Consider the following 27,662-nt stretch of genomic DNA (forward strand, 5'->3'; position numbering starts at 1 on the left):
GAGCAAACCTGGCCTCCTAACCATGGAGCTCCACCCCTCAGGTGTACACTGCCGGGTGCCCAGAATGCCACGGGGAAGAGCCAGCATTCTGTGGGGGGCACCCTTGACCTGAGCTGCGAAGGACAAACAGCATCAGCTAGATGACACTCGGGAGTGGCCAGGGGAGGAGGCTGGATGAAGCAGGGGTTGCTGTCCAAGAGTTGACCATGAGGACCTCCGCACCCCTGCTCCCAGGCAAATCATAGCCCCTGTTGCCAGCAGCTTCAGCACGCACCCCTCCACTTCTGGCTTCAGCTGGGCCCATGACTCCTACCTCCCCGGACGGCGTAGTCCCGTACCAGGCAGGTAACCAACATTCAGTCAAAACATGCTGCTTGCGGGGCGCCTGGGTGGTTCTGTGGGTTAAAACTTCTGCCTTCAGCTCAGGTCATGATCCCAGGGTCCTGGGATCAAACTCAGCAGGGAGCCTGCTTCCCTTCCTCTCTCTACCTGCCTCTCAGCCTACTTGTGACCTCTGTCAAATAAAAATAAAATCTAAAAAAAAAAAAAAAAAAAAAAAAAACCATGCTGGTTGGGTGGGTGTAAAGAGCAACTAAGCCCATGCCCCGGTGACGTGTTCTCACGCCAGACATGAGGCCACGTGGCTTCTGGGGACAAGAAGGAACTTGGGAACGGGCTGCCATGAGCCCCAGGGCAAACAGGCATTCAGAGGCCTGGGGGCCGTGCCTGTGCATGCAAGAGGAGAGGGGGGCGGCTATGTTGCCCTACTGTGGGGAAGAGGAGGCCCGGCCTAGCTCATGCACGCATGGCTGCCGCAAGGGGCGCACACACACACAGGCACCTGCATGGATTTTCTTCAGGCGCACGTGACATGCAGGTGTGTGCAATCTGAGAATGCCAGACACACACCCGTGCAAACAGCCACACACACGGGCGCACACACGTACGTATCCACACGTTCCCAAAAAGAAGTGGGTCTGAGCCATGGACACAGGCCTCTCCCCCCAAGGTCCAAAGCCAGTGATAAGAATAAGGTTGGAGACAGCCTCCCAGAAACCACCTCCTGCAGCTCTAGAGCCAGAACACTGCCTGCACTAGGACACCAGCATAGGGTGCCCAGGGCCCAGAGAGCCCCTCTGCTCCACCAGCACCTTCCTCCTTCCATGCCCCAGGCACTGGCCATACAGGAAAAGGGGAGGTCTGATGAAGACATGGCGTTGGAGCATTTTCCCGGGGCATTGACTTGAGACCAGATGCTTGAGACGTTGCTTTTTAAACAAAACAATATTTTATTGACACGTCCTCAATGTTCCGTATAAATATAAAGTGCTAAGTTTCCAACCCCCGCCCGCAGGGCTGGGAGGAAGTGGGGGAGGGAGAGTTAAATGTCACCTGAACACAAAAAAACTTTCCAGCACCGATACAGGCGTGAAATGCTCAAACACACACACACACACACACACACACGTGCGCAAGAGGCCCACACGCAGCAGAGGCAGCCCTTCCCTGACGCACAGCTCCCCAGGAGCACAAGGCGCAGGCCCCAGGCCTGTAGTGGACCACCCCCTAGATGGGGCTCCTGGTTGTCACAGCTTGTTCCTTGGAGCCCTCAGGCTGCCGAGGGCTTCAACATCGTGGTGGGACCCGTGGGAATCCGCGGGTATAGAGTCCAGTCAGTTTCTGCCAGAAGATAGAGGGCAGAGGGGAAGCAGACATGCCCTCCATTCTGGTCCCCAGAATGAGGACCAGCCCTCAAACCCAGCAGACAAGCACCAAGTGAGAAAGTCCAGAATTCCTACGTTCGCAGCACCACCACCTGGGGGCTTTTCAAATTTCGGGGAAAGGGCAGCTTTCCCTGAACTGGAGAGAATAGGTGCCCCTCTCCCCGGAGCGGTGGGGGGGTGGGGGGAGCATGGTGGGACCCTGCATCAGTGACATAGCACCTGAGTCTCGAACTGTAGCAGCTGCCCCATGAAACTGAAGTTGGGGGAGATGACTCCCCGGCGTTGCTTGACAAAGTCAAAGGCCTCGTCAAGCCTCACACGGCGGCTCTGTATCAGGTAAGCCAGGCAGATGGTGGCAGAGCGGGAGATGCCCGCCTGGCAGTGTACCAGTACCCGGCCTCCGCTGTTCTTCACCGAGTCTGCACAGGAGATGAAGAAAGAAGGGTCACACACGAAGGGAGGCAGGGGAGGTGACAGGTTCCCCAGGCCCCTCACCTGGGTGCCCCTTTGGGTCCCTCTGCTGAGGACCACCCCCCTTACCAATGAAGCTTATGGCCTCCTGGAACCAGGCACTGATCTCCACCATTTGGTTGTCCTCCACCGGGATGCTCTTGTAGTGGAAAAGGCCCTCAAAGTGGTTGGGGCAGCTGGCGGACACGTTGAGGACCGCAGTGATGCCACAAGCCTGCAGCCCCTGCAGGTCGGAGGAGTGGCTGCAGCTGCCCAGGAACAGGTAGGGTAGGATCTCCACCGGGCCTCCCTGCATGGGGACAAGAAAGGGATCAGGAGGAGGCCCTCTTCTCAGCCCGGACCTGGAGGGCTTCAGCACCAGCAGGGGCCAACACGTCCGGCCCCAGCAAGAGGAGCCCTCCACCTATCCACCTATCCGGACCAGGATCACACTCTGGAAACGGAGCACCCAGGAGGACACGCAGATGTAAACACTCACAAATACACACCTCCCCGTCAAAGCCCCAAATATGCTGCAGACACAATTCACAGAGCCACACAAGAGCCACCCACACCAGACGCACGGAGATGTGCTCCCCATCTGCTGCGGACACGGACACACACACACACACACACACACACACGTGAGTGTGGGCACGGAGAGACTCATGGAATCCACAAATGGCAGCCCCCTTCCCCAGAGGTGCCCATCCCGCAAATACGGGGACAGGGGTTGGGGGCGAACAGCGAAATGAGCTCGGATCTCAGCTCACCTGATCGTAGAAGGGAGCCCTGGGGTCAGAGCGGCTCTTCTCTAACCCAGCAGACGACATGGTCGGGGCGGGGGACTCAGAGCACAGATCGGGACAGCACACCTGGAAGCCATCGAAGCCGCCTGCAGGGAGGGCAAGAGGCGGTTAGCGGGGAGGGTCCGGAGGAGACGGAGGGGGTCTTGGGAGGACTCCGGGAGGGGTTGCCGGGGCGCGGACGGCGCTCACCTCGCAGGAAGCACACGGCCGTGGGTCCCGCACGGGTCTCGGGCAGCAGCGCGGAGAGCAGCGCGTGTGCCGGGCCGTCGGGCGGGAGCTCGGCCACCGAGGCGCTGCCCTCGTCCAGCACCACCGCCCGGGCCAACTCCCCGCGGGCCAGACGCGCCCGCAGCGCGCGGTCGGGCAGCAGGCAGGCGAGGGCGGCGGCCGGCGGGCCGCGGGCGCGGCGCCGCAGCAGCGCGTTCCAGGGCACGGGCCGCGCGTGGCGCACGTGGCGCCGGCAGAAGGCCAGGAAGGGGCGGCAGTCCAGCAGCAGCGTGCGCTCGGCCTCCCGAGGCTCCCGCAGCAGTGCGCCCAGCGCCGCGCAGTCCAGCTCGTGCGCCGCCTCCAGCCCCATAGCGACGGCCAGGCTCCTCCGGCCCCTCTCACTGCGTTGCTTCTGCCACGCCGCGCGCTCGGGATCTCGCGGCGGCCGAGCTGACCGAAATGAGTGTTCTGGGCGCTCTGGGCGGCGCCGCGGCTTAAGTACCCGGGGGCCCGCCTCCCGGGTCACCATACAAGGGCAGCGCAGGAAGGCGCCGGCCCCCGCCCCCGCGGCCTGCAGCTCGCGCTAGCGGGGCGGGCCCGGGGACTGGGCGGGCGGAAGGGGGAGGAAGCCGAGACTAGCTGTTGAGGGAAGGGTTTTGCCGGAGTCGGTGGGGCCCAGGTGCTTGCTACCCCCTACCTTTGCGCCCGGGCATGGAAGAACACCCCCACCCTATGAACTGCTCCACAGCGTTCAGTCTTTGGGAACTGGTGTCTCAGATGCACAGCCCCATTGCCCAGAGACTTTGGGGCCAGGGGTGCCCCTTGGCATGCTTCCTCTCCCTTCTCCCTTTGTCTTCCAAGATTGTCCCTCTGGGGATTTGTTACAACAAAAATTGAGATGGCTGTGATTTCTACAATGGGGAGTGGGGAGCCATGCTGAGATGTCCTTTTTCTAACTTAGAAACCTTGGGAAGGAGGAACTTTCCTTCTTCTCCCTCTCCTCTGGCGTTGCGTGGCTGAGACCAGCACTCTGGGTCTGGCAGCAGGTTAGTGGCCAACCTGGTCCAGACCATTGTCCCCTGGGCCCAAGACCCTGGACATTGGCATGAGACGGTCCCCTGGGCCTTCCAGGGAAAAGGCAGGGGGCCTAGGATAAGTTTCCAGTTAAGAGTCGGGCAAGGCTTCCCCTGGGGCCCAGGGAAACCCCAGAGGCCCAGGGTGAAGCACTTCCCCAAGTCACAGGCCAGCTCGGAAGGGGAACTCTGCTGACGTTGATGGGCTCTCCCTGGGGCCTTGTGGGAATTTCAAGCAGCCTCACGAAGGGGAAGAAGGAGAAGAACTACCAGAATCTGCCTCCTCCACCCCTTTACGAAGCCCCTTCTCAGCCCTCCCTGGACTATGGCAGCCCCCACCCCCCCAACTGCCAGCAGGGACCTTGGACTGGCACCTGAGCGAGGTAATGAGCAGTGAGAATGGGGAGCTCCGTAATCTACACCCCTTCTGTCCGCCCAGGGACTGGATATGGTAAGGCCCAGCGGTGTGTGGGGAGAGGAGCTGGGCCTCTGGGTTGGGGGCAAGAGATATTGACAGCTAAACTCCAAAGCAGAAACCTTCAGGTGGAGGGAAGAGCATCCTGGAGCAGGAGCTGCCCTCATTCCCACCCCTAGCTGTGTGGGATTTCAGAACCCAATTCCCTAGGCTCCCATTCCCCCACACCACTACTCAGTGTCCTCTGTGAGATCCTTCCAGCTCCCTTGCAGTCCCCTATATCCAGACTGCCTTGGAGGGCTGCAGCTAGGACCCACGTTGGCCTCCAAGCCCTCTGCTTGTTTTATAAACTCTTAACTCCTCAAAATGGTGTGTCGATGCATCTGTCACTCTCTCATGCCTCAGTGTCCCCATCTGTAAGATAGGAGCTCCTAATAGACTGTGCATTCGCCCACACTGATTCCAAGGCTACAAGGCCACACCGCTGTCTGGGCTCCTCTAGTGTCCTATGCCTCCCTACAGGCCAATGTGGAGGCTGATGTGGCAAAGCCCACAACAGAGCCGGGGAGTCTGGGCCACAGATCCCAGAGGCTGATATGGGGCCCTTATCCTTGGCATCAACCCGGCAAATGACTTAATGGCTGATTCCAGGGGCAAATTACAGAGCACGCAAAAGAACAGTCAGGTCCAGTCTTGCTAACCCGTAGGGCTGGCGTCACCTGTCCCACTGGGAGCCACAGCCTCCCAGCTCCTTGGGGAGGAGGAGAGAAAACTGACCAGTTGAGATCCTGGCTCAGGAGTGAAAACCAGCTCAGTGGTGGGGCTGCAGACCCTGGACTCCCACACTGGGCTGAGCCTCTACCCCTCCTTGGGGAAAACAGCCTGCACCTTGCTGGGAAGTTCCACTCAGGAGTGGGAGTGCACTGTGAAAGCTTCACTCTCACAGCACAGTCCGAGGGGCCCTGCCCAGCGCTCTGCCTGAGGTGGTGGCAAGGATGTCACCCCCTCAATGCCACCTGCTTCGGGGCTGTCCGTTCTGCGGCTCTGGAACACAGAATCAAGGAGGCCTGATTTAGCCATGAAGCAGGGCTTCTCTTTTGCCTCCTTCCCTCTTCCCAAACTGGGGTAACCCCCACCCCCAATAACGGTGTAAAAGCCCAAGGCCAGACTAACAAGAGAGGGAGGATGCAAGCCCACATGCCACCCCCACTTCTGCTCTGACTAAAGATCCCCAGACCTCTGGTGAGTCATAGCACAGGACGTCTCCCCTCCTTGGCCACCTCCTGAGGGAACACCATTCTCACTGCAGAGATGAGGCAGGGCTCTGGACACACGGGTGGAGACTGTGAAGAGGGGTCTTGTTCAGCCGGATGCCCCACAGGCTGAATTTCTGGAGGGAGGACCCCCTGCTCCTCATCCCTAGACCATCAAGTCGGTTTGGGACCCAGCTTCAGTTTTTAACTAAAATACATAATTGGAACAAATGATGCTGTGCAGTCCTTTGCAACCACCTGTTTTGACAGTGAAGTGTCATTCTCCTCCTGCCTTTGGGACTCCTGGCTTCCCCTGCCCGGACGGCACAGCCTGACCCAGCCCCCACACAAAGTGGTTTCCCTTCCACAATCACAGAGCTCCAAGCTCTGTCCTGCTGTGGGCTTGAGTCTGGTGTTCCTTCCTCCTCCTTCCAAACCTACGCCCCAAGCCCATGCCCTGGGGGGAAGGAAGAAATGAATGGTGTGGCTACCATCCTCGTGCCAGGTGGGGAAGAAGGTGAGAGTGACGACTTGTGGCCTCCCCCAGCCTCATCTGAGCAGTGAGTCAGGATGACGTCAGGTTTCCTGTGCCTGGCCTCTGCCTGGCAGGCGCGGCGGCCACCCCCACAGGCTCCTGCCAGGCGGGGACAGAGGTTCCATGTTTTTCAAAGATGGTCCTTTCCAGCACAGTGGGGAGGACGGGGCAGAGCGGACATTCAGCTTGGGCGTCCAGCCCTCGGAAAGGCCAACTCCGAAGACGGTCCTTCAGTGACCGAAAGACAGACATACGTGGGTCCCACGGTCACATGTATCTGTGGGCAGGAGCACCGGCAGGCAAGCTCCTCCACACAGTGAGTGTGTCAAGAAGAAAGTCTCCACTTGGAGCTGGTGTGGCTTTTTTTTTTTTTTTTAAGATTTTTGAGAGAGAGAGAAAGCAGGGGGAGAAAAACACAGGGACGGGGCAAGCAGACTCTGCAATGAGCAAGGAGCCCAATGCAGGGCTCAAGCTCATGCCCCTCAGATCCTGACCTGAGCAGAAACCAAGATCACCTAACAAACTACGCCACCCAGGCGCCCCGGTGTGGCTTTTTTATGCCTTCCCCAAGCATCCATCTCCAGATCACTCTTTCTTTTCTGCATTTGTTCATTCACCGGCCCCGCACTCAGAGAAATGTATTTTGAGTACCTGTGATGTGGCAGGTACTTTTCTGGGCGCTGGGAACACAGCAGTAAGTCGCAAACCACTGCCCTCAGGGTGCTGACCTCATCATTTCAGGAATATTTGTTTTCGTGATGATGTTGTCTTCATGGCAAGTGAGACTAGTTATCCACCTAGGGTAATGATATAGTTGAATGGTACAGATGGGACCCAAAGATGTTAAAGAGTGTGACACAGGTAGGTGATGTGACACAGGTAGAAGAGGCGGGACTCGTTGCCCAAGAGAGGACCCAACAGCCCCTTCCAGCTTCTGTGCTATTCTATAGGGTCTGGTTGTCCCTCCCGCCGTGGTCTCCCATTGAGAGAGGAGCATAAGGCACAGGGGAGAGGAGGCCACCGCCCTGAGGACGAGCAACCCGGAGAGCAGTCCCATTGCCACGGCCAGAGCCAGCTCCTCTGCTGGAGAGCCAGGCTCCACTGCATGTCCATCAGAGCACCCTGGGTTTGCCTGCACCCCTGGATGTGCCTGGGCTTGGGGCCAGGCGACACCTTCTCCCTGCACTCTTCCCGGGGCAGGCACCCCTCCAGAAGCCCTGGGCCCCAGCCCTGGGCTGGCACAGCAGTGAAAGTGCTCCATTCCCACCCTGTCGGCTGGATGTGCCCCTGGCTCAGGGTGCAGTCGCTGAGAAGAGAAGAGGTTGCTAAGGGAGAGCTCTGTCACCAGTGGGAACGGCTAGGTGAGAAGCGAGGGATTCTCAGAAAAGTGACCATGCTGCAGCCCCAGGGTGCGTGGCTCTGTGACAAGAGGACTCCCGGGGCTGCCTGCAGCCAGAGCGGGGTGCAGTGGAAGCCGTGGCCAGGGGCCTGGGAGGCCCAGAGGAGCCAGCGACTGCTCCTTCCCACCTGTCAGCCCCGCTCCTCTACCACAACCGGAGACCAGGCCGGTCCACTCCCCTGAAGACCAGTAGAACCAGCAGGAGCATGGAATGGCAGCCACGTGATCGGGGAGCCCTGGGGGCTCAGGAGCAACGTTGCCTTGGCTCAGGAGCCACATTGCCTTGGCTCAAACAGCAGGGCTATGTCCTTGCTGTGAGGCCTTTTTCTTTCTTTCTTTCTTTCTTTTTTTTTTTTTTAAGATTCCATTTATTTATCAGAGAGAGAGAGGGGGGGGGGGGGGAGTGAGCACAGGCAGACAGAGGCAGAGGGAGAAGCAGGCTCCCTGCCAAGCAAGGAGCCCGATGTGGGACTTGATCCCAGGACGTGCTGGGATCATGACCTGAGCCGAAGACAGCTGCTTAACCAACTGAGCCACCCAGGCGTCCTGCTGTGAGGCCTTGGACAAGCAACTTCACCTCTCTGTGCCCTCATTAGTGTCACGAACCCTGGGCTGGGTGCCTTCTAAGCACTGCCTCATCTAGGCTGCCGGGCTGAGGGGGACAGCAGACAGGGGAGCCCAGGCCCAGAGAAGGTGAGGTGGTGGACCAAGGCCACACAACCTGTGAATAGTGGGATTGGCACCCGGGTTTTCACCATGAGGTTACCCCGTCTCGGGCATGTGTCCTATGGCCTCCCTTCCACCAGCAAACACCTGTCTCATCTTTCTTCACAAAGACAACCATGAGCGCTAACACTGACTGAGTGTATGCCACGTGCCTGGCTCTGTCCTGAAACCTTTATCGGAATTATCACATTTAAACCTCTGACAGCCCTAAGAGGCGGGAATGACCAGTACCCCAAATACAAATAGGGGGCCCGAGGCACCAAGACGCTAATTTACCCAAACTGTCCCAGTTGGTAGATGGTAGAACCAGAGTTCAAACTCACAATCTCATGTCTCTCCGTCCTGCCCTCAGAATCCAGATCGGCACCCACCCAGGCTCTTCTGACCCGCCTTCCACCCTTGCCCAAAGCCCTTCTCTCGGCTGGGCTCTAGCCGCACAGGCCACCGTCAAGAGGACCTGGCTCTTTTGGGGGGCCTTGGTGCTCTCTCCTGGTCAGCTACAAACCCCCTGAGGAAGCGGGGCCCACAGGACGCAGGCAAGCACAGTGCCCAGCCCACAGCGGGCCCCTGGCGCGTCTCTGTAGACGTGTCACCTTGCCTCTGTGCCCCCAGCTAGCCCTCAGATAGGGAGCTGATTACACAGGAAGTTGAAAATCCACAGTGATGAACAAAGGTCAGTGTCAGGATGCGCTACCTGCTGAGCCCTTCAACCTGACCTTCTCCGGGCTCCAGAGCAGAAGAGGTCCCTAAAGCAGAGACTGGTTCTGGGGAGCAAACACACCAGCACAGGAGCAGAAGAGTCCATGTGACCTACGTGGGGAGCTGTCGGGGGCTCAGGGACCTGGTCGGACTTGCAGTGGTAGCGAAGATGGAGAAGGGGTCCGGATCAGGTGTGGGGAGAAGTAGCAGGGACTGAGAGGGACAGAGACTTGGAGGAGTCCGGGTGGGTGGCTGGCTAAGAGAAAGAAGGGGCCAAGCCTGCCTCTCCTCCTTCCTGACACTGAGCCCCACCTGGGTGCCTGCTCCCCCAGCCAGGGGACCCAGAAGCCAGCCAAGGGACACCAGCTGTTTTGTGTGCTCACTACCTCCTAGGACTCATTTCACAGTCGGGAAGAAGGCTGCTTACTCGGCACATGTGAGGGAAAAGGGCAGAGACAGGAGGCTCCCTATGCCACAGCCAGAGAAGAGCTGGGGATCTGGGGGAGACAGGACGCCCAGAAGAGTCCTGGGCCCAGGGCTGGCTATAGCAGCGCAGATGGCTGGGGAGGGGGGCAGCTGGAGAGGAAGTGCCTGGAGAGGATTAGGAGGATCAGGGCCACAGATCCGATTGTGCTGCCCTTGAAGAAAAGCTGAAGCCATCACTGTTCATGGAGTTGCCCCTGGATACCCAGAGAGGGATGTGCACGTGTGCACATGCATACATATGCGTACACACACACACACACACGTGCATATGGAGTTATACACTCACAACCTGTGTACACACGGTGTCACAGACCATCACACACAATTAAACCCAACCACCTTCCCGTTGTGCACAGACATGAGCATACCCCCAGGGTGTGGCCTCCTTAGCCCCATGACAGCCCAGAGACCCCTGCGTGATCAGGATCAGTCCTGGCCCCAGGGCCCAGCCCTGCCTCACACATGCCCCAGCCCACACACCTTCACCCCTTACCACCGGCCCCGAGACGCCTCCGACCGCCAGCACCGCACGCACCTGTTTAACTTGGCACACTGTGCAGCCTAGATACAAGTGCCCTCCACACCCCAGTCCACCTCTCACTCAGACAGCTTGGAGGGCGTGGGAGGCAGTCTCCCCCTGCACAGCCACCCCACTCTGTCTGTGCTGCCCAGAAAGAAGCCGGGGGTTCCACACAGGGACATTTCTCAGGGCCTGGCCTCAGACCTGTGGAGCACACACACACACACACACACACACACACACACACACACACACACACTCCTTGTAAGGTCTGAGCTCCCCATCATCAGTGCTGTTCTGTGGAAGGAAGAGATCTCAAGGCTAAAGAAGATGGCCTGTATTAGTCTTCAACTTTGAGAATACAGTGGCATAGGCTCCCCTGGGTATCAGGCACTTCACTATGAGCTGGGCCTTGCTGGCGTCTCCATTGACGCAATTCCTTAGAGCCCACCTGCTACCCCAAGTCAGGAACCCTTGCTTCAGAGAGGGGGCCATACAGAACGAACTTTCCAAGGGGCCAGGCCTGGCCATATTCTTGGCTAGTTATTTTAGAACATCCTAACCAAGAAAGGCTAACCTAGCTGTCCCTGTCCCCAGCCTGACTCATGCAGTGCCTGCCTGTGTTTCCCCAGGGGCAGGGGTAGGCCTCAGATTTTGTCTGACACAGGAAAGGCCCCTGGAGGCTAGGCCAGGCAGCTCACCGGTACTTACTTAGGCCCAGCTACCTGCAGGGGCCAGGAAAGCCCAGTTGCCTGATGTTCCTGTCACCATGGGGCTGACTGAGACTGCAAGACCACCTAGCAGTGGGCCTGAGTGAGAAAGAGCAGGAGGCTGGACCCAGGCCTTGGGCCCCAGGATATGACCCCCATGACAATAGTCATTGGGCTAGAAATCCGGGTGGCTAGAGCCTCCCCACTTCGGGTCCAGTGCTGAGGGTGAGGAAGGGCCACCAAGGACACAGGAGAGCCAGAGGGCGTGCTGCCTCGCCCAGGCCCCAGAGGATCCGCAGACGGGCAGCAGAACGGCTCCCAGGAAGGCAGCTCATGCTGCAGCTGGAAAGGCCCACCTTTGGGAGGCCACTGACCCCTCTGCCTTCTCCCTCCCCGGCCCTCCCCTGGTCTCACTTTCTTCTCCCCCCCCTCTCCTTCTGCCCAGCAACTCCCACCTCTCAGCTATGTCCTACCCTCAGCCCTGTTTATTAAATATCCCCCCAGAGACCCTGTGTGGCCAAGGGCAGGCCCTCCCCCCAGGACGGCAGCCTCCTCTCTCTGACAGGAAGTGTGGGGGCCCCTCATAACCTCACAGGGCTGAGTGTGGCGCCCACCTCTCAAAGCTCAGAGACCACATGTGGTCACACCCCTGTCCCACTCCTGGGCCAAGACCCCCATCCAACCTCAACCCCCCTTCTAAACTCTGCCCTTGCTCTGCCCTGCCCCTGGATGGCCGGAGCCACCTTCTCCAGGTCCTAGCATAGCCCTCCTGGATTTCCCATTGGGCCCAGTGTCTCTGGGAGCCTGCCCTGCCCTATGGCCCCACACCAGCCCAGCACAGCTGCCACTATAGGGACACTCCCCGTGGCAGGGGGTGGACTGCCCTCCCCCTTTACTCCCCAGAGGAGGAGCACAGCTGCCACTCCCAGTGTCAGGGTCAGGTCCATCCCCAGCGTGAAGCATTTGTCCTTGAAGGAGTGAGAGGAAGCAGCACTCTGAGGTCAGCCAAGGTCAGAATGCAGAACTTCCCCTGCCCTCCATAGAGAAGTTGCCCCAGTGCCCGGGGACATCTTTCTTTCTGAGGCTGAAGACCCTGCTGAGGCAGGGGGATGGCAAACATGACCTAGACAGCTCCTTTCCGCACAGGATGCTCTCACCAGGTAGAACAAGATTTTTGGTGGCTTCCTCACACACCACAATATCACTTCCCTGCACCCTTCACCCACTGGGCCCAGGGCTCAGACCCTAGCCCACAATGTCTATGGCTCATGGGCGCAGCCATGGGGCTACCCAGACGCTGTCAACCTTCCCTAGGTCCTATAGGCCAAACCAGTCCGAAAGAAGCCCCCTGCCAGAGCCAAGCTGAGCAGTGAGACCCTGGACAGTTGGCAGCCCAGGTTCCTATGGGGAAAGGTCAGCAGCAGGTTACAGAGGAGCTGCTGGGCTTGGCCTCAGTGCTCTCCCACTTCCCCATCCAGAGCCTTGGGGCTGGAGGAGAGGTTTACTGCATCCTGGCAGCAGACGGAATGGGTGCTGGAGCATCTGGAACAGTGGGCTGCCCACATGGGACTGGGTCAGGCAGCCTGGAAGCTTTGAGGAAGCCAGGCCAGGCTCCTCGACACCCCCACCCTGCAGGTCCCCCAGACTGGTTGTATGCAGGTGACAGGTCTCAGTGGGGAGGAGACTCCACAGCCCCAGTCAAATAAGGGAAACAGGAACTACTTGCATACCAACAATGAGGCGCCTTCCCCTTCCCAGTGAGCCCTACCGGGAAGCCCCCTTGGGGTGCCTTGGCTGCTGAGTCAGCCTCACCCGCCTCCTGGGAAAGGGGCCACAGTAGCACCCCCTCACCTGCCTGCCTGGCTGTTGTGGGAAATGAATGAGCCACCTTCGGGGAAGGCATTTTGGAAACTATGAAGGGCTGTGTGTGTGTAAATAATGTGAAGAATTATGGAACAATGGGCTCATGACACAGCGGTCAGACCTGGGCCACCCCTAACCGTAAGGAAGGCTTTGGGTTCCTAGCAGCCATGCTCCCAGCTAAAATCCCAGGCTCCACCACCCCAAGCAAGCTTGTCAAATAACTGATACTGTTTTGATTAATTTACTTATTTGAGAGAGGGAGGGAGAGTGGGGGCAGGGAGAGGGTGAAGGAGAGAGAGACTCTCAAGCTGACTCCTCACTGTGTGCAGAGCCCGACCCGATACCAGGGCTCAATCTCACAACCCTGAGATCATGACCTGAGTCGAAACCAAGAGTCAGACACTTAACTGACTACACCACCCAGACGCATAGTATCAAATGGTATCATAAAACTGATACCATTTAACACTCAATCAAGATAATAGAAAAGCAGAATTCTTAGGATACTAGAAATAGAAAAATAGAAGCCTTCTTAAGTCCAGCAAACATCACACTTAACAGTGAAGCTACAGGATCACTCTCCCAGAGGGAAAAACAAGCCACTGGGCCGAGTTTGGGGGTCCTGGCCTTTCAATGGGAAAAGAAAGAGATGCAGGAGAAGAACATAAACCATTGTTATTTATAGAAAATATAACTACCTGTCAGAAGAATCTAAAAGAATCATCTGACAAAGCACACACTATAAGGGGAAACCAGCAAGGTAACCAGAGACAAGATCATCATACAACAATCGTTGCTTCCCAGTATACCAAAAACAAAACAAAACAAAAAACCAATGGAAACCTGTAATAGAACTTTGCCATTCAAAACATTAACAAAAGCTGTAAGAGACCAAGAAACAAGCCTAAGAGGAATGTTTAAGACCTATAGGAAGACAACTGTGAAGGGACACTTTACAGTCTGCCTTTGGCTCGGGTCATGATCCCGGGGCTCTGGGATCGAGCCCCACGTCAGGGTCCCTGCTCAGTGGGAGCCCGCTTCACCCTCTCCCTGCCACTCCCCCTGGTGGTACTCCCTCTCTGTCAAATAAATAAATGAAATCTTTAAAAAAAAATAAAATAAAAGACAGCTGTACAATTTGGTTGAAGGACATGATAAAGCTAAGTATACAGAGAATTATATCATGCCCCATAACAAGAATATTCCAGATCAAGGTGTGGGGTCCAACCTGACTTGATCTATAAATGCATTTATGACCCAACCAGAATCATGAGATGCTTTAATGAGATCTGACAAGCTGGTTTTCATATTCATGTCAGAGAGAAAATGTACAAAAATAGCCAAGAAATTTTTGAAAATTAAGAACAAAGAGGGAGGACTTGTCCCAATTTTATAGTTGATGTAAAAATAAACTATAAAAGTCTAGTGATTTTTAAAGTGTGGTTCCATCACAGAAATAGGCAGATGGAGCAATGGAACTGACTGGAAGTTCCAAAAGCCCACCAGTGATGATGGCACCTCCAACCAACAGAGCAAAGATTGGACTTCTCCACGTACCACAATAGTGGAGCTGGCTGTCCACTCTTTCAGACTTTTTGATCTACATCTCATATGAACAAAAATACATACCATGTGGAATACATCACTTAAAAGAACACCAAATATGCAAATATTAGGGAAAATACACACCAGAAGAAGTTTATAACTTTGGGGTTAAAAAGCCATAAGCAAAATGCAGAACACAAAAGCCCCATGTGAAAGAACTGATAGATTTGAACTCATGTAAATTAACTTTTCCTATCCGATCAGACTCACCATAAGCAAAGGTAAAAGACAAATGACAGACATGGAGAAAACATTTGAAAAACAAGCAACAGATTAAAAGATTATTATTCACTCAATCATTCACAGGACAATTCATTTGGCAGTGCCTACTCTGTGCCAAGTGACTGTCCTGGGCACAAGACACATTAAATGACAAAATCCCTGCCCTCTGGGTTCTTGCATTCTCATGGGGCGGGGAGGGAGAGGCAAGAAAGGAAGAAACATGTCCTAAGTCAGATGACAGTCACAGAAAATAATAAACAGGGAGGAAAGGGAGTACTGTGAAAGAAAGCAAAGACGTGAGGCCCTCCAACACTGAACAAGAAAAAGCCAAAGAACACAACAGAAAAAGGGACAAAGAAAAGCAGCACAGAATTTGCAGGTCAAGCGATGCATGCAAGTGTCCAGTAAACACGCTGCCCTCAGGCTCTGCCCACGGGAACAATGGGGTGGTCTCACTGGCTCAGCGGGTTGGCAAACATTCAGTACTAGAAGCAGATAACCTCATGCCCCTTTGGTGGGAGTGTATGTTGGTATCATTTGAGGGGGAGGGGTGCAATTTGGCAAGACCTATCCAGAAGGTGAGAGAACATGCCCTTTGACCCCACACCCCCTCTTCCGGGTATCACTCTGGAAAGAGAATCATACAGAGATTTGCAATGCAGCATTGTTGGTATTGGGGGGAAATGGGATACACAATTTTTACAGTTCTACCAAGCATCTATAAAAGAATAGCGAGGTTGGGCGCCTGGGTGGCTCAGTGGGTTGAGCCGCTGCCTTCGGCTCAGGTCATGATCTCGGGGTCCTGGGATCGAGTCCCACATCGGGCTCTCTGCTCAGCAGGGAGCCTGCTTCCCTCTATCTCCCTCTCTGCCTGCCTCTTCGTCTGCTTGTGATCTCTCTCTGTCAAATAAATAAATAAAATCTTAAAAAAAAAAAAAAAAAAAAAGAATAGCGAGGTAAATCCACACACACTGCAGACCAAGCGGAAAAAGAGGACTTACAAATAAGGGCATATGGTATGATACTACTTTTATAAAAAACAGAAGCCCTGTATTCCATACAAACATAAATATAGATGAAAATGCTCTAGGAGAAAAGGTCTGATTACAAACCAAGGAAAAGCACTGAACCACACAGAGGTGGCTGGCTGAGTGGCAAGAGGTGCTGGAGGCTGTCACAGTTGGGCCAGACCAGGAAGCGAGCGTCTGGAAGCCTTCCACAAGTGGACTGTGAGAGGAAGGGGCCCGAGCTCTGCTGCAGGGATGAGGGGTGGGGGTGCCCTGACACGGGAAGAGAATGCCAGTGTCAGTGCCTGTGAGGAGCCAGGCCAGAGGGGAAACTGCAGATCTTGAGCAGGCCAAAGAGATGGGCTCCGGCCAGGTGGGCAAAAAGAGCCCCCTGGGGACACTGACACACACACCCCAGGCCAGGTGTCCCCCAGCACCCTGTGCTGGCTGACCCTGCCTGGGATGCCTTTACCTACCCCTTACCATCCTCTCCTTCAAGAGTTCCCTCAGGCCTCACTTCCTCCAGGAAGCCTTCCTAGATCCTCAGGCTGAACCAAGGGCCTCTCCCAGGGCCTCCCAGAGCCCAGGCTCACCTCTGCCATTTATGGGCCCCAATCAGGAGACCCTCCCAATACTTGGGCCTCCCTGAAGTCAGGAAACAGATCTTAGCAGCTTCACTTTGCCTACTCTTAGCTCAGGCCTGGGCCGAGCAGGTCCGTGTCAGTGTTCACTGGAGGGACAGGCGAGCTGTTTGCCCTGTTCTTCCTTCATGTTTGGTTTCGCCTTTGGGTATGAGACCTCCCTGGGACGGCTGGGGAGATTGAATCCTTATCTCTCCAGAAGGCAACATTCCTGTCTTCCACCTGCCCTCTCACCCAGGGGTCGGATTCTGCCCTGGCTGGGAGCCAGGCAAGGGGCGGGGGAGGCCTATCAGGGACAGGATGTGACGACTCCTACGCAGCCCAGGGTCTTTTTCCGTGGCTCAGAACATGCAGCACCAGGTGGCTGCCTTTGCTGGGAGCCACCTTCCTTCTCACGGCCCCTCTCTGCTCACATCCTGTTTCCACCCCTCTGACACCCTAGGCCCCAAGCCTTGGGCCCCCACCCCCGCCTGCTGGGTTTTCACATGGCCTTTCCTGGGTGCTCTGGGAGCACAGGCCTCTTGGTTTCAGCTCCTGGGGGCCTGAAAGAATTTGCACTTGATTTTGCCTTCCTGAAGGAACAGTCCTAACATGTCAAATGGCGCATGCGGCAGGCTCAGCTTAGAACAGGACCAAGGTGAAGGGGGAAGGGACACGGGTCAGGGGCAGATCAGGGCCAGGAGGCTGGGCTCCAAACCTGGTTCTCCCACCACCACACACAATATGACTTTGGGCAAGACCCTGAAGTGACTTGAGTCTCATTTTCCTTCGTTGTCAAAAGGAAATCCAAGGGGGTTGGCCTCACCAGCGAAAGCTAGCAACAGGGATACCCACTGTGTGCCCAAGTCCTATCTCCCCCAGGACAGAGCCTTATCCACCATACCCACCCTACACTGACTAATTACACAACAGTTGCTACTTTCCAGAGTTGTCCCAGAAATCGATCCACACTACAGAAAACTGAGAATAAGCTGAAAGAAGGGAGAAGATAGCAAAGCATTGGCCATAACCCACCTTGGTTCATTTTTGGAGTCATTCCCTCACTAGTTGTGAGCCCTTTGCACTGAATACACTTAATGAGAAAGGACAGGTAGGGAAATTCATTACTGAAAACAAGGCTGTTAGCCCTACAAGGCTTGGTAGGGGGTCCCAGGCAGGGTGCACGACCCCTCCTCAGGCAGCCCTGAGAGACCTTGCCCCAACCTTCCTCCCCAACCTCCTCACCAGCTGGTCCCCCTGGCCTGGCAGTGGAGGGTTGCCCTCCTAGGGTCCCTGTAGCCTTGCTTCTCAACAACATCTCCCCATTCAGGGCAAGTCCAGGAATGGGCCTAGAAGCCAGACAGGTCCGGGAGGAAGCCAGTCCTGACAGGAAACACATCCTCATACAACCTGTGGTAGATGTGACTGGTGGTGGCGGCTGGTCTCCAGACCTCCACTGCCCGATGCACAGAGCCCTGCCCTCCTCAGTCCTCCCACAGTAGGGCCGAGCCATGCACCCCATTCCAGTCAATGAAATGTTCATTCTAGGCTGGGGCGTTAAAAAGCCCATTGGGAATTTTCCAGTCTTGCTCTCCTCCTCTGCCTTTTTGAAGGGGAGGACATCTTGTTCTGCAGGCAGTGCAATGACATGAGGGAGGTCTGTGAGGAAGCCGTGAGTCTTCATTAACATGGCAAGTGGTAAGCATGGTGGGACGGTTGTGCCCCATAACCCCGCGATCCTGCCCAGCACGGCCAGTCTGCCTCAGTGGAAAGCCCCATATTTGTTTCACTGGGCAAACCCACTCCCTGTGGCCTGGCTCCTCTGTCCCCCCAGCTTCCCCCTCACATCTAGGTCTACAAAATCTCTCTGCTTCCTGTCACCCATCACCATCCAGGGCCTGAGCTTCAGTTAGCTTCAGCCTTCAGTTAGTCATGTGCAGGCTGTTCACCCCACTCCTGTGGAACCTGGACAGTGAGGGGTTCTTTCCTATCTGGCCTGAGGCCCAGCACCTTTGGGACAGCCCAACGGTTCCCACACAAAAGGGCGGCTGCCACGGGCCTAACTCTGACGGCTGCCACCTGCCACACCCCCATCTGTGCTAACTCCAACACGGGTGCAGTGGGTGGAGGAAACCTGTGCTAGCACATCTGGGCGCTGCTGTCCACACACTTGGCTTTGTGGTCATTTTTTCATTTATTATAACCTAAGCATGTCCCCGAGTTTCAAGCTTCTACCCACAGGAAGACACTTGCTTCCGTCCACAGCACTTCTGGGCTTATTGTGTCTGCTCCTCCTGCCCCCTGCCAAGTCCTGAACTCCCTTCCTTCTTTGTCCTTCCAAACCTGACACCTGAAAAAAAAACAAAAAACCCAAAACCCTAATGTCTCAATCCAGCTCTCAGCCTTGTTAGCTAAATGCTGCTGGAGAAAACCACCGTAACGGGTCCTCCTCCACCCTCACACTCAGGGGTCCCAATCCTCATGCCCCTCTCCAGCTCTTCGGTGGCCCAGCTTCTGTGCTAGCTATGCTTGGAACATGAAACTAAGGGGCGCCTGGGTGGCTCAGTCAGTTAAGCATCCGACTCCTGATTTCAGTTCAGGTCATGATCTCAGGGTCATGAGATCAAGCCCCACACCGGCTCCGTGCTCAGTGCAGAAGTCTGCTTGAGATTCTCTCTCCCTCTACCCGTCTCCCCCTTAAAATAAATAAATAAATGAGTCTTTTAAAATAAGAAAAGAGGGGAGCCTGGGTGGCTCAGTGGGTTAAGCCTCTGCCTTCAGCTCAGGTCATGAACTCAGGGTCCTAGGATCAAGCCCTGCATCGGGCTCTCTGCTCAGCGGGAAGCCTGCTTCCCGCCCCCTCCCCCACCTGCTTCTCTGCCTAGTTGTGATCTCTGTCTGTCAAATAAATAAATAATAAAAAAATTAAAAATAAAATAAGAAAAGAAAAAAGAACATGAAACTAGTAAACCAGGATGGACAAAGCAAGGTTGGATTCCCTTCTCACACTCCTACCTAATGGAGTACATATCTAAATACAAAAGGTTAAACTATAAAGCTAAAACATAAGCATGTAGGAGGACATCTTTTTTACCTTGAGGGAATAAAGATTTTAAAGGCACAGATCATAGTTGAAAAAATGATGGATTTGACCACATAAAAAGTAGAGATCTCGGCTCAATAAACATCATAGAGTTACTAGATGAGTGATAAATTGGAAGAAAATGTTTGCAATGTCTAAAATTGACAGCAGTTATTGCTTATATATTATATTTTGTTTCAGAAATAAAATATTAAAAATCCTAATTTAGCACATACAATGAATTTTTTTTAATTGACAAGAAAAATTGGGGAATTATAGAAAACTATCAATAGAGAAATGGATACAGCCATAATAGGCAATTCATATAAGGGAAATCTGAAAGATTAACAAGTATATAAAGAAATACTTAGGGGGTGCCTGGGTGGCTCAGTCAGTTAAGGGCCCAACTCTTGATTTCTGCTCAGATCATGATCTTAGGATTGTGAGATCAAGCCCCACATTGGGCTCCACGCTGGGTATGGAGCCTGCTTAAAATTCTCTTTCTCCCTCTGCCCCTCCCTACCATTTGTGTGCTCACTCACTCTCAAAAAAAAGGAAAGAGAAAAGGAGAAAGGAAGGAAGAAAGCAAGGAAGGAAGGAAAATACTGAAACTCCCTAGCAGTTAGAGAACTGAAAAATAAAACTATGAGAGATCTCTTTACACCATTCAAATTAGCAAAATAAAAACAAAAAATAGAGCATACCAAGTGTTGGCAAGGACACAGGGAAAAAAATGTGGTGATATTTAGTCAAAAAATATATCCCACTGGCAAAATATCTCTGTATCTTCACTCTTAAAGAAAGAAAAGCACAAAACCCAGAAAAACCTTCCCCTGAGAGCTATAGGACAGGGTAAGATAGGGTGAGGAGGGAAAAAAAAAAGTAGGGAAGAAGGGGAATGACACTCACATTCTGCCTCATATGAAATACAAAATAATAATCTATCATGATGATATATATGTAATAATACAGATCAAGGAAAAATTGGAAATATCCTCAATATCAAAAGTGAATGTTACCTCACATCAGATGTAAAAAAAAATTCCATAGATCATGAACCTAAATGCTACCATCTAAAACTATAAAATGTCTAGAAATAAAGGAGAAAATCTTTTATCCTTGAATTAGGCAAAGGTCTCTTAGAAAATAGAAGCATAAAACATAAAAGAGAAAAATTAGTTGGACTTCATCAAAATTATAAACTTGTGCTCTTTGAAAGTTACCATTAAAAAAAAAAGGCAAGCCACAGGGAGAAAATATTCCCAACACATGCATCAGATGAAGGACTTGGATCTAAAACATACAAATATTCAACTCAAGAATAAAATAATAATCCAATTTTTAAATGAACAAAACATTCCTCTGAAAAAGATCTACAAATGATTAATAAGCCCATGAAAATATGCCCACCATTATTATTCATGGGATAAGTGCAAATCAAAACCATAGGGAGATACCACAGCACATCCACTGGGATGGCTAGAATGAAACAACAATAACAAGTGTGGAAAACGTGCATAAATTGGAACCCTCATAAGTTGCTAGTGTGAATGTAAAATGGTGCAGCTGCCTTGGAAAACAGTTTGGCAGTAACTCAAAAACCTAAGCATGGGGCGCCTGGGTGGCTCCGTGGGTTAAAGCCTCTGCCTTTGGCTCAGGTCATGATCTCAGGGTCCTGGGATCGAGGCCCGCATCGGGCTCTCTGCTCAGCAGGGAGCCTGCTTCCTCCTCTCTCTGCCTGCCTCTCTGCCTACTTATGATCTCTCTCTCTCTCTCTCTCTCTGTCAAATAAATAAATAAATAAAATTTAAAAAAAAAAAAAAGCTAAGCACAGAGTTACCATATTGATCCATCAATTCCAGTCCCAGGTATATAATCAAGAGAATTGTTTGAACATATGTTCGTACAAAAACTTAAACATGAATGTTCATAATGGAATTTTTCATAATGGCCAAAAATTGGGAAAAACTCAAATGTTCAGCAAATGATAACTGGATAAACAAAATGCAGTCTCTCCCTACAGTAGAATACTATACAATCCTGAAAAGGAATGAGGCGTTGATACATGCAACGGCATGGATGAACTTTGAAAGCATTCTGCTAAGTGAAAGAAGCCGGTTACAAAGACCACATGTTGTATGAGTCCGTTTACATCAAATGTTCCATAGAGACAGAAAGTAGACTAGCAGCAGCCAGGGACTAGGTGGAGGGACGGGGCAGTGACTGCTAATGGGTCTGTTGATTTGTGGAGGGGGTGGGCAAAGAAGCAATGAAGATGCTTGGAATTAGATAGTGGTGATGGCTGCACGACTTTGTGAATATGCTTAAAACCACTGAATTATACTCTTTGATAGGGTGAATTTTATGGTATGTGAATTATAACTCAATATTTTATTTTTTTAAAGATTTTATGTATTTATTTGAGAGAGAGAGAGAGAGAGAGAGAGAGCACCAGTGGGGAGGAGAGGGAGAAACAGGCTCTGCGCTGAGCAGGGAGTCCAACATGGGGCTCGAGCCCAAGACCCCAAGATCACAACTTGAGCCAAAGGAAGACGCTTAACTGACTGAGCCACCCAGGTGCACCATAACTCAATATTTTAAAGGAAAGGAAAAAAAACAAGATTCATATTCTATAAAAACTCTTATGATGTAATAAGAACACAAACAACCCAATAAAAATGAACAAAAGATTTCAAATGACACTTCATAGGAGATTTATGAATGCCAATAAGCACATAAAAATGCTAAACATCATTAGTCATTAGGGAAACGCAAATTAACAAATAATAAGCGACAACATGGATGGACCTAGAGGGTGAAGTAAGTCAGACAGAGAAAGACAAATCCGGAATGATTTCACTTATATGTAGAATCTAAAAAACAAAATAAGTGAATGAACAAAACAAAACAGGAATAGACACATAGATACAGGAAACAAACTGTTGGTTACCAGAGTTGGGGAGGTACTGGGGGGGGGGGCAGGTCCTGGGGGGGAGCAGGAAAAATAGGTGAAGGGGATTAAGAGTTACAAGCTTTCAGTTGTAAAATAAGTAAGTTATGGGGATATAATGTAGAGCATAGGCAATATAGTCAATAATGTTGCAGTAACTTTATACGGTCACTAGACTTCTTGCGGGGATCATTCTGTAACAGTATAAAAATAATCAAATCACCCTGATGCACACCCCAAATGAATAGGATATTGTATATCTATTGTATCTCCATTTTTAAAAAGTATAACGAGAAGACTGGCCATCACAAGTTTTGGCAATTAAGAGGGAGCAACTGAAACTCTCATACACTGCTGGTGGGAATGTAAAATGTCATAACCGCTTTGGAAAACAGTTTGGCGGTTACTTACAAATATTTAAACCTACACCTACCATACGCATATGACTCAGCCATTCCACTCCAAGGTATTTACTTAAAAAAAAAACAAAACAAAACCTCGAAAACCCAGTCACACAAAGACTTGGATATAAATGTTTATGGCAGCTCTATTTGTAGTAGCCAAAACCTGGAAACAATTCAAATGTCTCTCAACAGGTGAATGAATTAACAGACTGTGGAATAATTCTGTGGAATAATACTTAGCAATATAAAAGAACAAACTATTGATAAATGCAACACGGGCAAATCAAGGATCATTACACTGAAAGAAGCCATAGGAAAAAATAGTACATACCATACGATTCCATTCATATAAAATCCTTGAATATGTTTGCTATTCGATGGAGACAAAAAGCAGTTTAGTGTTGCCTGGGGACAGGACTAAGGGAGAATTACAAAAGGGCACAAAGAAATTTTGTAGATGATGAAATGATGACAAAATATTCACGATCTTAATTGTGATGATGATGTCACAGGTGTATAGACATGTCAAAATTGATTAGATTGTGCATTTTAAATATAGGGAGTTAATTGTACTTTGATTACACTTCAATAAAGTTGGGGGACTAAACTACATGAAGAAATAAGCAAAAACAGACCCAGAAAGATGTCAGATTGAAATCACACATTAACTTTTGCTCCCTCTTTTTTTTTTTTTTTTAATTTTATTTATTTATTTGACAGACAGAGATCACAAGTAGGCAGAGAGGCAGGTAGGCGGGGGGGGGGGGAGCAGGCTCCCCGCTGAGCAGAGAACCCAATGTGGGGCTCGATCCCAGGACCCTGGGAACATGACCTGAGCTGAAGGCAGAGGCTTTAACCCACTGAGCCCCCGAGGCACCCCTTTCGCTCCCTCTTGAAACCCCACTTCAACAACAATTAAAGGAAGCAAAATTTAAGACAAATCCCACACAGTCAAGGAGAAAGAGGAACACAAGGAAAAATGTTTTGGGAACTGGAAAGCAGATGCACAAAACAGTAAATGGCTTAGGGGAAACAAACAAAAAAAATGGATTCCTAGTCAGTAATAGGGACAAGAGCCAACCTATGTACAAAGCAGAATCGCCAAAGGCTCAGAATAAGCGGAACATTGAGTGGGGCAAAGAAAAGGGCTGAAATAAAAACCAGCTGAAGGTCTGTATGAAACCCAGCCAACCCACCCAACAAAGAAGTTCAAAGTCAGCTACCAACACTCACATGCTCCTAGCCCCCAAGGTAAGTTTCTTTTATTTATTTCATTTATTTATTTATTTGACGTAGCCCAGCGTGGAACCCAATGTGGGGCTTGAATTCACTATTCTGAGATCAAGACCTGAGCTGAGATCCACAGTTGGACCCTTAACCAACTGAGCACCCAAGTACCCCAGTCTGAGTTTCTTTTTTTTTTTTTTTTTAGATTTTATTTATTTATTTGACAGACAGAGATCACAGGTAGGCAGAGAGGCAGGCAGAGAGAGAGGGGAAAGCAGGCTCCCTGCTGAGCAGAGAGCCCGATTCGGGGCTCCATCCCAGGAGCCTGGGATCATGACCTGGGCCGAAGGCAGAGGCTTTAACCCACTGAGCCACACAGGTGCCCCAGTCTGTTTCTTAATACAAACCAACACCAGTGGCTTTTAGCCATTCAAGAAATGCCTCTATTCTGCAGGAGAGGGATCTAAACAGGAAAATCAACTTAGACAAAACAAAGTATGTAGGAAGAAGAAAATATTAATAAAAATCACTAACATCCTTAGAGGGGAAGGATACCGCACCCATAAAAGGACAGTAACTACAAAACGTAAACATTCCAAAAACAGATCTCTTGGTTAGTAAAAGGAAGCAGAAATTAAAAACTCAGTATCAGGGTTGGAAGCTAAAAATGTGGGAAACTTTCAGAAAGAGAGCAAGAAGACAAGTGTCTGAAAAACAGGAGAGAAAAGGGGTGCCTTGGTAGTTCAGTCAGATAAATGTCTGCCTTCAGCTCAGGTCACGATCCCAGGGTTCTAGAATCAAGTCCCACATCAGGTTCCGTGCTCAGCGGGGAGCCTGCTTTTCCCTCTCCCTTTGCCTGCTGCTCCCCCTCCTTATGCCCTTTCTGTCAAATAAATAAATAAAATCCTTTTTTTTTTTAAAGGGAGAAAAAATATAAGAAAATGAGAGGATAGTTAGGCAATTGGCCATTTGAATAGCAAAAGGACAAAAAGAGAGATAGGGGAAAATGAAAGAACTCAAGAAAATTCTCAAGAATTGAAAGAATTTGAATTTACAAATGAGGGCTCATTGATAGCACACTAGATAAAAATAAGTCCGATAGAATGCCAGGAATAGAGATCTCACAGGCTTGGGGGCTGGAGGCACAGGGAGGTTACACAAGGCAAAAGATCAGGAATCAAAACACTCTGAAGGAAAACTACCGCCAAATGGTCTTACTGTACTCAGCTGGTTTATCCAGTATGTGAGGATCTGAAAAATTTTCCCTCTTGTGTACCCATTCTCCTTTGACAGAGAGGAATGGGATGCCGAGAACAGGGGATGGACACGGAAGGATCCTAGGCGGGAGGGGAAGAGAGATCCTCCAGGTCCAGGCAGGCACCAAGGGCTGCACCTCTTGCTAGCCCCCCGCCGGGAGGAGACGCTGGGAATGGGTACTCTGGCTGAGTATTGAGAGCTGATAGTTGCCACAGAGGGTGGGGCTGAATTAGTGATAAGAGCCCAACAAACCAGGGACGCCTGGGTGGCTCAGTCAGTTAAGCCACTGCCTTCGGCTCACGTCATGATCTCAGGGTGCTGGAATGGAGCCCCACATTGGGCGCCCTGCTCTGCTTCTCCCTTTCCCTCTGCCCCTGGCCCTCGCCTCCTTTCATGCTCTCTCTCTCTCGCTCTCTCAAATAAATAAAATCTTAAGAAAAAAAGAACACGGGGCGCCTGGGTGGCTCAGTGGGTTAAGCCGCTGCCTTCGGCTCGGGTCATGATCTCGGGGTCCTGGGATCGAGTCCCACATCGGGCTCTCTGCTCAGCGGGGTGCCTGCTTCCTCCTCTCTCTCTGCCTGCCTCTCTGCCTACTTGTGATCTCTCTCTGTCAAATAAATAAATAAAATCTTTAAAAAAAAAAAAAAAAGAAAAAAGAATAAAGAACACAACAAAGGAAGCAGACGAGAAACCAAGCTCCCTCTAGGCAAAAATAAGGAGGTGAGCAAGAGAGAAGTGGTTGTTGTGTCTTGTTGCCTGTAAATACCATTTTCATGCTCAGAACCACATAAATGCTAAGTAATCCTGTAAAATTTGATATAACTTCTTTGGGAGATGAGGGAATGGGAAGGGTGGAAGAGGGAGGAGGAAGAGAGGAATGTTCATATAATGCCAAAAATGAAAAATCTATATATGGTGATGATAATATATTATCTAGAGACCTGGAGGAAAAGGGCAATATAATCCCCATGAGAGATGATACTGGCTGTCCTGGGAGCAGAAATGGTAGGGTAGAGGGTTTCACAACAAGCTTAAAAAGAACTACGTGACTTTTCAAACCATGTACACAATGCTTAGATAAAACTTCAAAAAAATGTTACATACAGATGTAAGAATAGAAAAAAATACACTGATTCTCTGGCATGTAAGGATTAAATAATTTTTCTTTATAGTTTTATGAATAAAATAAATGCTTTACCTTTTTATCACATAATCATTACTTTGGGAAACAAAAGAAGATGAAGGCAAAAATCTGAAAGAGTGTCAAGAATGTTCTCAGTGATGACTCAGCAGGACACATAGGTTCCAGACTGTTCGCAGGTCTCGTGAAGGGAGTCCCATGCCCCCCGCTTCCCCTCTCCCCAGCCTGACCTGTTCTCCCCCGACCGAACTGACACTACTTTGGTCCTCCATGCTGGACTGTTTAATTCTGTCTACTTCAGTGTCGACTCCCCAGCTGCTTCATAAACCTTTTGAAAGTCATCAGGCACATAGTGGGTCTTCAGTAATTCCTTGCTGAATATCATGCCTTCTTCCCCAGGCACAGAAAGAACTATAACAGGACGCTGTGTGTTAGCTAACTAAAATAAAAATAAAAACTTTAAACAAAATAAAATAGTTCTAACAGGAAATGCAGGAATTATACCAAAAGGGTTGGGTCCTCGGCTTAGCCCACCAGCCCTGGCTGGCCCTGGAGGTGCTGACCTACCTCCTTAGACTGGGAGCTGGACTGGCCACCAGGTGCAGAAAGGCTGTCAGGCAGGAGGCAGCAACTCCCACCTCCCTCTCTCTCCCATGCACAAAGTCCTGGGCACCAGGCAGGGAGCCTGTGACTCTCCCGCCTCTTTTTTTTTTTTTTTAATTTAATTATTTGACAAAGATAGAGAGAGATCACAAGTAGGCAGAGAGGCAGGCAGAGGGAGGGGGGAAGCACACTTGATTCCAGGACCCTGAGATCATGACTTGAGCCGAAGGCAGAGGCTTTAACTAACCACTGAGGCACCCAGGCACCCCTCTCCTGCCTCCTCTTCCCACCAACCTACTATATACACCCAGATGGGTTGTGGTCATCTGACCCGCTTCCTCTCTCGTTTATTCATAGGTCTTGATGCCTATCAAAGCTTTGAGGGAGGGGCAGTGGTGCCCAAATAGACCCACACTGAACTGTCGGTTTCTATGAGGTGTAAAATCCTTCCAGCAGCCAAGGGCAAACGGAGAAGAGGCTCCTAGAAGGCGGTGCAGTCCTGCCCCCTGCTGCTGCCACAAGGGAGCTACAGGACAGATGACCATGGCCAGGCGGGAATTTCTGGACTCCTTTTTTTTTTTTCTTGAAAAGTTATTCTTAAATTGAATTCTCTATGATTTATACCTTGTCATCGATTAAATTGTAACCCTTCAAAATTAGTATGTTGAAGTCCTA

At 51.4% G+C, this 27,662-nt stretch overlaps 1 protein-coding gene across 1 annotated transcript; it reads right to left on the minus strand.

The window, feature by feature from the left end:
• Positions 1-1,265: 1,265 nt before the first annotated feature.
• On the minus strand, positions 1,266-3,648 carry DUSP2 (dual specificity phosphatase 2). The gene is made up of 4 exons (XM_004771006.3): positions 3,173-3,648; positions 2,948-3,069; positions 2,265-2,484; positions 1,266-2,143 (listed from the first exon to the last, which is right to left on the minus strand). The coding sequence occupies exons 1-4, from the start codon at positions 3,558-3,560 to the stop codon at positions 1,929-1,931; spliced, it is 945 nt and encodes a 314-aa protein (XP_004771063.2). The 5' UTR covers positions 3,561-3,648; the 3' UTR covers positions 1,266-1,928.
• Positions 3,649-27,662: the final 24,014 nt, after the last annotated feature.

This window comes from Mustela putorius, unplaced genomic scaffold (assembly GCF_011764305.1).
Source record: "Mustela putorius furo isolate JIRA1106 unplaced genomic scaffold, ASM1176430v1.1 tig00000281_pilon_pilon_pilon, whole genome shotgun sequence".
Lineage (NCBI taxonomy): Eukaryota > Metazoa > Chordata > Mammalia > Carnivora > Mustelidae > Mustela > Mustela putorius.